The 10,781-nt window shown below is 34.7% G+C and overlaps 2 protein-coding genes across 2 annotated transcripts; one reads left to right on the top strand and one right to left on the bottom strand.

Moving 5' to 3' along the window:
• The first annotated feature begins 621 nt into the window (after positions 1-621).
• On the top strand, positions 622-3,356 carry LOC100802570 (uncharacterized protein At5g39570). Its single transcript, XM_003554568.5, has 2 exons — positions 622-1,844; positions 3,074-3,356. The coding sequence occupies exons 1-2, from the start codon at positions 834-836 to the stop codon at positions 3,152-3,154; spliced, it is 1,092 nt and encodes a 363-aa protein (XP_003554616.1). The 5' UTR covers positions 622-833; the 3' UTR covers positions 3,155-3,356.
• Positions 3,357-5,042: 1,686 nt separating this feature from the next.
• Positions 5,043-9,007, bottom strand: LOC100798672 (transmembrane emp24 domain-containing protein p24delta9). Its single transcript, XM_003554560.5, has 4 exons — positions 8,603-9,007; positions 7,817-8,029; positions 6,182-6,258; positions 5,043-5,399 (listed from the first exon to the last, which is right to left on the bottom strand). The coding sequence occupies exons 1-4, from the start codon at positions 8,816-8,818 to the stop codon at positions 5,255-5,257; spliced, it is 651 nt and encodes a 216-aa protein (XP_003554608.1). The 5' UTR covers positions 8,819-9,007; the 3' UTR covers positions 5,043-5,254.
• Positions 9,008-10,781: the final 1,774 nt, after the last annotated feature.

Genomic DNA, 10,781 nt, shown 5'->3' with positions numbered 1-10,781 from the left:
TATTAATTTAACATTTTTTTAAAACTATTGGTGTGAAAAACTAATTAATTTTACCAATAATTATATTTTCTTTTTATTAACAAAACTGCCATGTAAGCTATCTTTTAAAGACATTAAATCTAATATCTCTTATAACACATAGACACTTTGATTTTTCTGTTGTTCCTTTTTAAAATGTCTTGTGTTATTATTTGATTTTTCTGTTGTCCCTTTTTAAGATGTTCTATGCTACTATTCAAGAGATGTCATATAATAATTATATTAATATTTAATTGTAATTTAATTTTTTTAAAAAATTATAAAATTTTTAAAATATCTTGTGCTATCATTTGATTTTTCTGTTGTCCCTTTGTAAAATGTTTTGTGCTACCATTCAAGACGACGTCATATAATAATTATATTAATATTTAATTATAATTTAATTTTTTTTAAAAATCATAAAAATTTTAAAATGTCTTGTACTACCATTTGATTTTTCTGTTGTCCCTTTTTAAAATGTTCTGTGCTACCATTCAAGACGACGTCATATAATAATTATATTAATATTTAATTGTAATTTAATTTTTTTAAAAAAATCATAAAAATAATATCATTGCCAAGGAGAGAAACAACTTGAAAAGAAAAAGTAAGTCATCACAAACATAGTAGATTTGTGAGGATGATGACAATTTAGAAACGTGTGGGGTCTAGAAAACAAAAATCAAGAGCAAACGACCCCTTGAAATGATGTCGTTTAGCCGAAGGCAGCATTATATATAAGATCATCCCCTCCGATCCAGAACAAATCATCAATCATCACAGTCTTCACTCCCATTTTTTCAAAACATTCAACAATGTCGTATTTTTCAAGGGGACGTCGCGACGACGACGACACGGTGGACGACTACGACGAGTACGACCCCACCCCATACGGCGGCGGCTACGACATTCACCTCACCTACGGCCGCCCCGTCTCTCCTTCAGAAGAAACCTGCTACCCACTCGGAGCCTCTTCCGATGAAAACTTCGATTACGATCGCCCCCAGTACACCTCTTACGCTGAACCCTCTGCTTATGGCGATGAAGCCCTGGCCACTGAGTATAGCAGTTACTCTCGCCCTAAGCCCAGGCCCGCTCCTGCAGGCTTCAATCCCGCCGCCGGATCCGGGTATGGTAGGAAGCAGGAGTCGGAATACGGATCCGGGTATGGAAGGAAGGAAGAAGGAGAATACGGGTCAGGATATGGTGGAAGAAAGGAGGAATCAGAATACGGATCCGGGTATGGAAGGAAGGAAGAAGGTGAATATGGGTCCGGGTATGGTGGGAGAAAGGAGGATTCTGAATATGGATCCGGGTATGGTAGAAAACAAGAAGATGAATTTGGGTCCGGGTATGGTGGAAGGAAGGAGGAGTCTGAATATGGATCTGGGTATGGTGGGAGAAAGCAAGAATCTGAATATGGATCCGGGTATGGTGGAAGGAAGGAAGAGTCTGAATATGGGTCAGGATATGGAGGAAGGAAGGAGGAATCAGAATATGGATCAGGGTATGATGGGAGAAAGGAGGAGAGTGAATATGGATCCGGGTATGGTGGAAGGAAGCAAGAATCTGAATATGGATCCGGGTATGGTGGAAGGAAGCAAGAATCTGAATATGGATCCGGGTATGGAGGGAGGAGTGAGTATGAGGAGAAACCGAGCTATGGGAGGAGCAACTATGAAAGCCAGGGAGGAGGAGGAGGGGTTGAGTATGGTTATGAGGGGCGTCCACCTCGGCAGGAGGAGGAGGAGGAGGAGGGGTACCGCAAGCCCTCCTATCAGAGGAAGGATGATGATGATGAGGAAGGCTATGGACGCAAGAAATATGTGAGTACTACTACTTTTTACATTCATTTAAGTAAATGAGTAATGTGTGTTTGGATGTACATTGACATAATTGATTTTGGTTAACATTGATTTTGAAGTGATATGGTTTATGTTTGAATGCTTTATTATAAAATTAAGTTAGGAGTAAAATTTGGTACAAAATTTTGGATCCAATGCAGAAGTTATTCAAAGTTGTTTCAACCGAGAAACAATTATGTATCTAAAATCAATTTTGGACCTAGAATCAATTTTCCAACGCCAAAACCAAACATGTTCTAGCATTGATAGTGTAGAGAGATTTTTACTTTTGTTATTTAATCACAACTTGTCATTTAATCGCAAATTGTCATATACGATAAGTTAAAAGTTTGCGATTATTGAGTATACAACCAATTATCCAACCCATAAACGTGTGTTTTTGTCACACTGACAAAAACACACATGGAGACTATCAAAGTAAGTTCTGTACTTCTGTTTGAATTTAGATAATAAAACATAGATGAGTAGTTGAATTTTCTGTTCTGTACTTCAGCTTATGTGATTAATCCTTTAGATGGTGCACTGGTCTTTGTTGACTTTAGATATTTCTGCACTGATATTCTGATTATTTGACCAAATCATCTAGTTCTTCGTGTAGTTCTTGAGTGGGCTTTCCTATGTTTGATTAATTTTTTGAAATTCTATTACAAAATTTCTCTCTTTTTCAATGAGTATTTTCACTTGGTGGTTCTTTGCATTGTTAATGGTTTTCTTGTTCCCAAAGCCCTGTGTACCTTGGAAGATTTAATAGTTTTCAAAAGAATATCTGCATTTAAGCCATTTGGACCTTTACTGTTTTTGTTAAATGCGCCATCATTACATTTAAGGGTGCAAGATTTATGCATGTATAAGCTTCTGCATGTGTGAGTTTTGTGGTTGTGTTGTTCACCCACGAGTATAGATTATGCTGGAAACTCCTTGGCATGGATTGGCAAACAATATCTGGATTTCTGAATTTTCTTTTTCTAATAACCATAAGAAGGATCTATCAGGTTACATGCAATATACGAGAGGATTATACAGACACAGCTTCAGTGCTTCCCATGTTCCAACATTCTAATAATGTGCATACATTTAATAAAGTTTGCAATCAGAATAAAATGCTATGAAGTGTTGTGAATTTGCATGCTATATAAAGTTCTTCCTATTGAAGATGGTATCCATTTTATGATATTTTCCTACCATTGCAGGGAGATGACTCAGATGATGATGATGGGAGGAAGAAGCATCACCACAAGCATCACCAGTACAAGAGTTATGATGATGAGTAATCAAAATGCCAGTGCTTGCTGTGTGAATCAAAATCATCCCATAATTACCTACTAAATAAAGGGTTGACGCATTATACCTTCCAGTGTGTTTAGACTACTATATCTGTGAAGTCTTGAGCTTTATGAATTGTTTGTCTAAACTTAATGTGAGGTCTTTGGCTTTGGAGTTTTAATAGTATCCGTTGTGTTTGAGTTTTTTAAATTATTTCTTTCTAAGTTTGAATGAGTTTAGGTGCCCTGCATCATGTCATCTCACCTTCTCATTATTGCTGGCTAAGTTTTAAGGGAAGTTTCGAACCTTATTGCAATATTCATGCACTGGCGTAGCGGGGAAAAATATGTAATATTTTCATAGAAGAAAAATATTACAAATTTTTACAAAATACACAATGTGTAGGCCAAAGAAAAAATAATCTAAAACACATGTTATTGCAAATTATAATAGGTTTTTACACATTTTCATATTTTAAAAATATTATATGATTTTTTTAATTATTAATACTATAAAAAATGTGACAATTAATATCAAATTATTTTTTCTTTTATCTCTTACAACTTTTTAGATTCGTTTGAAGAAAAAATATTTAATGGGACAAATTTAAGGTTTTTACAGAACAAAAAATAAATGTTATTATACATATGCATGTAAATAAAAAAAATTCTTGTGAGAGCAATTATCCCACATGTAGATACGCCACATGGTAAGTTAGATATATGATAAACATAGCATACAAGAACACCCGTGTTCGTATATTTTATACAATTGGGCTTTGTAATATAGTACTAAGGATTTTTAAATTTCTAAATTTTTGTGACGGTAAAATTGGTTGCAGAACTATAAACTTTGTATTTTGTGTTGAATAAAATTTGAGTGAGTTATTTATCCATTGTTTTTTTAAATACATTTATATTTGCAGTGATTTTACTTTATTCACTCTTAAAATGTCTTTTCTAAATATATTTTGACATTATTTCTTAAATAATTCTACCAACGTTAAACGGTTCAAATTAATAACAAAATTCTACACCAAATGAAATCAAGTAATGTAAAGTGAGAACATATCGTTAAGAGGTACGTAGAATGTCAAAAAATCAAAATCATAGTACCAAAGTGTCATGAGAAATTGAGAATAGTACCAAAGTGAGATGGGATAGGAAATCCAGGGTAGAAAGAGTTGTCATTGAGTTGGTCAGCAGAAAATGCCTAAACTAGGAATTAAGTTCTTCCCGAAGCTTCACATAACATAATCGTCACTTCATACATTTTTGGAATCATTTGCATGTTGCTTTTTCTATTTTTTTTAAGCTTCCTCTACTTATTGATATCTTCAGTCAAATTTTAACGTAGTATTTGGTACGGTGAAATGAAAAAGACTCTGTTTTTGTTATAGTAATAGAATAACTGTTGATTTCGTCTTTTCATATCCACTTTTACCCTCTTTTTAGTTCTTTTTTTGGGGTTAAAAGCAAGGTATTTTCACAATTAAAAATCATGAGATTAACTTTTAAGACAGAAATTATCAAAGTGAATTGTCTCTTCCAATAAAGTCTTTTTCATACACCAGGAAATCAAACTCCTGTCATTATATTTAAGAAACTCAGTCATCTACCAACTATGCTGAACCTTGTTGCTATAAACCACCATCATCAAGAGGAATCAAACTCTTCACATAACAATAACAAAATAAAGGTTTGCCCCTACACTATACGCATATTAAAACACAATTAAAACAGTGTAACGTAGCCATAGGTTTCAATTAAAACACAACAATGCCAATTTTGACCATTTGTATTTTGAAGGAGATTTATGGGCTTTTATCATCAAGCATTAACATTCAGTGCTCAGAATGAAAAAAGATAACTTTCAAATCACAAATTTAAGGGCCTGTTAAGAAATTTAACTATAGTTTCTAAAGTTAATACCGGTTCATAATTGTAACATACATTTAACATGACTTGCGATCAGCAGCAATTTCTAGTTGCCATAAAATGTAAAAGTGAAAGATGAACTAATCATACATTTGGATACATAAGGAACAACCAGGAACAGAAAATAAAAAAAATTCTGAAGCAAAAATGAACAAAATTCGTGTGATGAACTTAGAGGAGCTTCTTCCTCTCAAAGAATGTCTTCAAATGCCATAGTTGCAAACCAGCCACAGACAAGCAAACCACAATCGAAAGGAAACTGAAGGTAAACATCTTGCTGTTTGTTGCTTTGTTAAGATCTTGCATCTCTTCCTCCCTACATCAGTCACATGGATAAAATTGTCACCAAAATTCAGTGAAAGGCACCATTAGAATGAAAAGAAACTCTTATGCTGCTGTAGTGTTCATGACCATGTAAAGCCAAAGCCAAGCCTTCCAAAAATTAAACATAAAATAGAAGCCTGTCATCAGTTATATACACATCTAATTGCTTCCTTCCTTGGCATATCACTCTCATGAACCATACAGCATTACATGTAAGCAAAGAAGTTTATCACAAGGGTGGAGTGGAGCACAAGGAACAAATATGTTGCAGGCATAACAGACAACAAATTTCTGATCCACTCTGCCCATTAAATGATTAGAAAAGACAATGTGGTGAATGACACAGAATAATGTAGGTTATACCTGGGGAGAAAGAAAAATAATGCCAGGGATTATGTCCATCTCTATCTCAGGGACAAACAAAATTAATTGTATAGTTTATAATAGACCATTCTTGGATGGTATAGAAAAATACAAAATGTTGATGCAAGGCATTACAGTATTCATACATGTATTTCAGTGAGTATACAGAAAACTGGAAAAGTTAAGAGGAATATGCTGCACCTAGAGAGAGATCCCTCCCAGCAAAAGATTCCAATTTCTTCTGACCCAACAGCTATATATTCCTTTTATCTTCCATTTAAAAGAAATTTTGAATGAACTCAGCAAAACATCTTTTCCATCAAAAGATCATATGGAGAACCGAGAACCATTATATACTAAATGGCATAACAATATCAAGAGACTTGTTGGCAGAAGTCATTGAATTAATACCTTTCTCGAAGATAAAACATCTCGTCATGGATGGATAGGATAGTATCATATAGCTTCTTCAACTCAAATTCCATTACCTAGATAATGGGAGGGAAAAACAACACATCAATAAACACAAAAGACCAAAACACATACATCTATAAAACACTAGTCCCTATTCCTATATCCTAGAAAGACGAAAGAAATTAGGATGGTATTTAGATTCATATTACTACTTTGTGTATATCCACATAAAATGTAGTAGGAACTAAACAGGGAACAATAACAAATGAAAGACACAAATAAACAATGATATAATAAATGTTCATAATTGTGGGATTCGACAACTTAGCAAGATACACACCAAAAAGTAAAAAAAAAAAGGGTTAACCACTTAGTAATAGATAAAATTAAGGATGGATCCTAAACTGAGTTATAAAGCTAAATCTGGGTTACTGGTATATCATGTCTCAACCAGGTTATGCTGTTCCCTAATTTCTCTATGAATAAACCAGAACTAGAATTTCAGGAAATTCCATTGACTGAGCCTTTAGACAGATTTTATGTGTTTCAAAAAGTAGTAATGCACTATTATGACGCTATAGTGGAGTAGCAGAGCAGACCCTGGGACATTTTTTTTTTTGCTTTAGAAACATCATAGGATTCAAAACCCTTCATTATTTGGCATCATTCATATGTTCTTATGCTCCTAGATTGATGGTGATTGTGTGAGTTATTATTAATCACGAATTTCTGTAAAAAAAATCAAGTGAGTATTTATGTGTGGTTTGTACTAAAATATTTACAGTAGCAACCATCCCGCTTTCCTTTATACATCCATAGAGTTTTCAAGGTCAGGCATTACATGTTGCTACCCTGGATTGATAATTATGATCTTAGCATAGAAAAAATTGCTGGATAAAAAAGGTTGGACTGTCAAAGATTTTAAGAGAGAGATAAGGGAAAACGAGAACATTATGCTTTTGTCTCTATATTTATATTATCCACATCTCCAAAAAGTAGCCAATCAAAGCAAGGCAAAGCTATACTGTATCAGTATTCCAGGTAGAATGGAAAACAGAATCATAGTATCAGTTAATAATCCTGCAGGCATGCAAAACCATGGAAAGGGCAGAATAACTTCTCTTTGCACTGTGCAATTTAGCTATATATATCTGCTATATAACCAGGAAAAGAGCACACTACAACTTATCTTTGCATAGTGCAAAATATCCTATATATAGAAAAGAAATACCATTTAGGTCATACATCTAAGGGAATTGTAAATGAATTTACTAAATGGGGTTGCCTACATGTTTAAAGCCTGCCACTGGGTTCTATCAGAAACCTAAACTTTCAGGGGAAACAAATTTAGAGAGCAAGGTTTCTCACTTTCTCAATAGTTTCAAATAAAATTTAGTAGAACCACATTGATGATCAATGTGATAGAGATTCAACAAAGCTTTACGTAGGAAGAAAGCTGCCTAATACAGCCATCCTCAATGTTCAGGCTTGGGAAGGCTACATAATGATTTTTTGAAAAAGCACCAACACAGGAAGAGTTAAAAATGCTATAATAATGAGAACAAATTACTGATCACATACATACAAAGTACAAATAAATGCCGAGTCACAGAACAATAGAATACTACTTACTTCAATCTGCCCTTTCTTGGCAACCTTGGACCAGTCTTTGGCAGCAACCCCAGTTCTCCACTCAAATTCAATAGTCACCACCGACGGGGTATCTCTGGTATCCTGAACCCAAAAGCAAGCTGAGTAGTCACCAGACTCAGATGCCGTAAATGCAAAATTACCAGAATCCACATGATCTCCAAAGTGATACATGTTCGCATGAGGCGACGTCACCTGGCAAACACACACACACACACACACACACAATCTTAAAGTCAATACCAGAGATAACAAACCACAGGAAACCATTATCCCAACAATTACAAAACATTCCAATTTTTTTCAAAAAAACTAACAAACTAACAAACCAGGGAGATATAAGGTTGGTTGGGTGTTTAAGAAAGAAGGGAAGGAGGGAAAGGTCGCCGCCTTGCGATTCAATCCCTCGTGCTAACAAAAAAAACTAACAATTAACATTTGCCTATAATTTTTTTTTTACAAAACATTCCAATTTTAAAAAACCTTACACCTCAAAACAAATCACAAACGATTAAGAAACATTGCACAGCTCTGCCATTAAAGGTTCAATTTGCTTCCTTCTTTATTTTAAAGTTCAAGCTTTTATTATTTATTGCAAAGTCAAGGTTTTTGGGGCGTCTACAACCACAATGCGACCGCAATTGTGGTCGTATTAGCTGCATTTGTCTGCAAATTCCCGCAATAACAAGAACGCGATGAAAACTGCGACCGCAATTTAAAAACCTTGGGAAACTGCAATGTTTGGCGGTGATTGAATGACGAAGTTACCTTGACAACGATCCTGTGGGAATCGGGAAGTGGGTACCCTTCTCGGGGATTAACAACACTGTACTTTCCCACACTCATCGCGTTGGTCTTAATGTCTTCTGAAATGCACTTGGTGTTACCCGATTGAAGCTCGAACCGCATCGAATTCGCGACGCTACACACAAATGCAAGAGTGAGAAGTGCGAGGGAACGAACCAAATCGAACGTTGCCGCCATGGCGTGTTCTCAATTTGGGGCAATTTTGGGATCCGAGGGACAGATTAGGGTTTGAATGGGAAGGAAGAAGGGAGAAGCAAAACGACAATGGAGAAGAGCCACGGTGAGCTCAAAACGAAAAGATGCGAAAAGTAACCACCGGGATTTTGGTTTTGTTATAGTGATACTAACAGTTCCATGGTATTCCCTGGGATTAGAAGTTTCTATGGTTTATATTTTATAAAAAAAAAAAAAAAACTTTTGAGAATCTCTAATTAATTATTTTAACATGAATAATAAATATATATACACTTTTATAGTCTTATTTAATTACAAATCATTAAGCATAATAAATTTATTAATTTCTATTAGTATAATTATTTTAAAAATCACTTATTAATGATAACTTTTATTAACCTTTGTTAATGACAAACTTGACAACTTTTTTGTTTTTGTTTTTGACAGCAAGAAACTCAGATGTTTTCCATTTCAATAATATTAGAAATACATTGAGGAACATTACTATCTTGCAATCTGATCAAACCAACAAGCCCTTGAAGAATAGCTTGTATGCTGACTTTACTGAGCACAATCCTTTGCTCTCCCATTTTCATATACGTTCAATATTTCTTATGTTGCTAGGGATATAAATACGCGTAATGCAATATGCTATTTGAGGTTGAACTATGGCATGAACAAGATTAGGATCCCATTCTGTGGTCCCCTCAATTATCAAATCTTCCACAGTGTGCATAGATACACTCGGATGAGGACAAAGACCAATAAAATTATTATTCTCACTTCTAATCCAGGGTTGCTGCCATATATTAATTCCTTCACCATCACCTATTCTACACCTCAGCAAATGCTTTGCCAAATGAAACTAGGTTTATGACCCAAAGTCAAACCTATGAAATCTCCCCTAAAAAAATATTTAGCTTTGAAGAATTTAGATACCAAAGCATTGGGGTTGGAAACAAACTTCCACCCTTGTTTCCCAAGCATTGCCCAATCTAAGGCATGTAGGTTTAAAAAATTTAGCCCCTTGTCCTCCTTACTAATAGCAATTCTGCCCCACGACAACCACCTTATTCCCTTCCCATTCGTTCCCCACCAATACGAATTTAACATGCGTTGAATCTCATCACACAATGATTTGGGAAGAAGATATGCACTCATAATATATGTTGGAATAGATTGTAGTACGTATTTGACATTACCTCACAACCTGCCTTTGACAAGAATTTGCCACTCATTGAATTGTTCTTCTTCCAAATTCGATCCTTTACATATTTGAATGTTGCCCTCCTATTTCGCCCCACCATTGATGGCATCCCAAGATATTTGCCCGTGCCAAGCATGGTTTGAACTTCCAATTTTTCAGCAAGTGAGATTTTCTTTGCCGCCAAAGTGTTAGAGCAAAATAAAACCTCATATTAATTCAAGTTTACTGTTTGACCGAAAGTCGTTTCACAGACTTGTAAGATCTGTTGCAAGACCTCAACTTCATGATGAAATTTTCTATTTTAATAATTAATATGGGCTAATATTGTAAGAAAATTATATTAGCTATTTATTATTATTGAATTTTATTTTATGTGATCAAATTAAGTGAACCCATCAGACTACTAAATCAAATGATATAAACTTAAATGAGCGGTCACACATAGTTTCTCTTTTTCCATCTAAAGAGTTACTAAGGTCCTATTAAAGAATAAAGAGGTTTCGGTTCAGGAAGAACCATGAAGTCACCGGTTACGTAGTTAGCTGATTATTCGTTATCTTTACACCATTCTGTAATAGATTTTAAGAAAAGTGCATAAATTAGAAATCACATACGAATTTAGATTCTGCTGCGTTTGTTTGATTAATCATTATGGGTCTAGGTATTCTTAAAACTTTTCTTGATAATCTAACGAAATGTGTTCCGGGTGGTTATTGGTATTTTACAAGAATCTCCTAAAATTACAACAAGTGGTATCAG

Source organism: Glycine max, chromosome 19 (genome assembly GCF_000004515.6).
Source record: "Glycine max cultivar Williams 82 chromosome 19, Glycine_max_v4.0, whole genome shotgun sequence".
NCBI lineage: Eukaryota > Viridiplantae > Streptophyta > Magnoliopsida > Fabales > Fabaceae > Glycine > Glycine max.
Note: the sequence above shows the minus strand (reverse complement) of the source record. Positions and strands in the feature narration are given on the sequence as shown.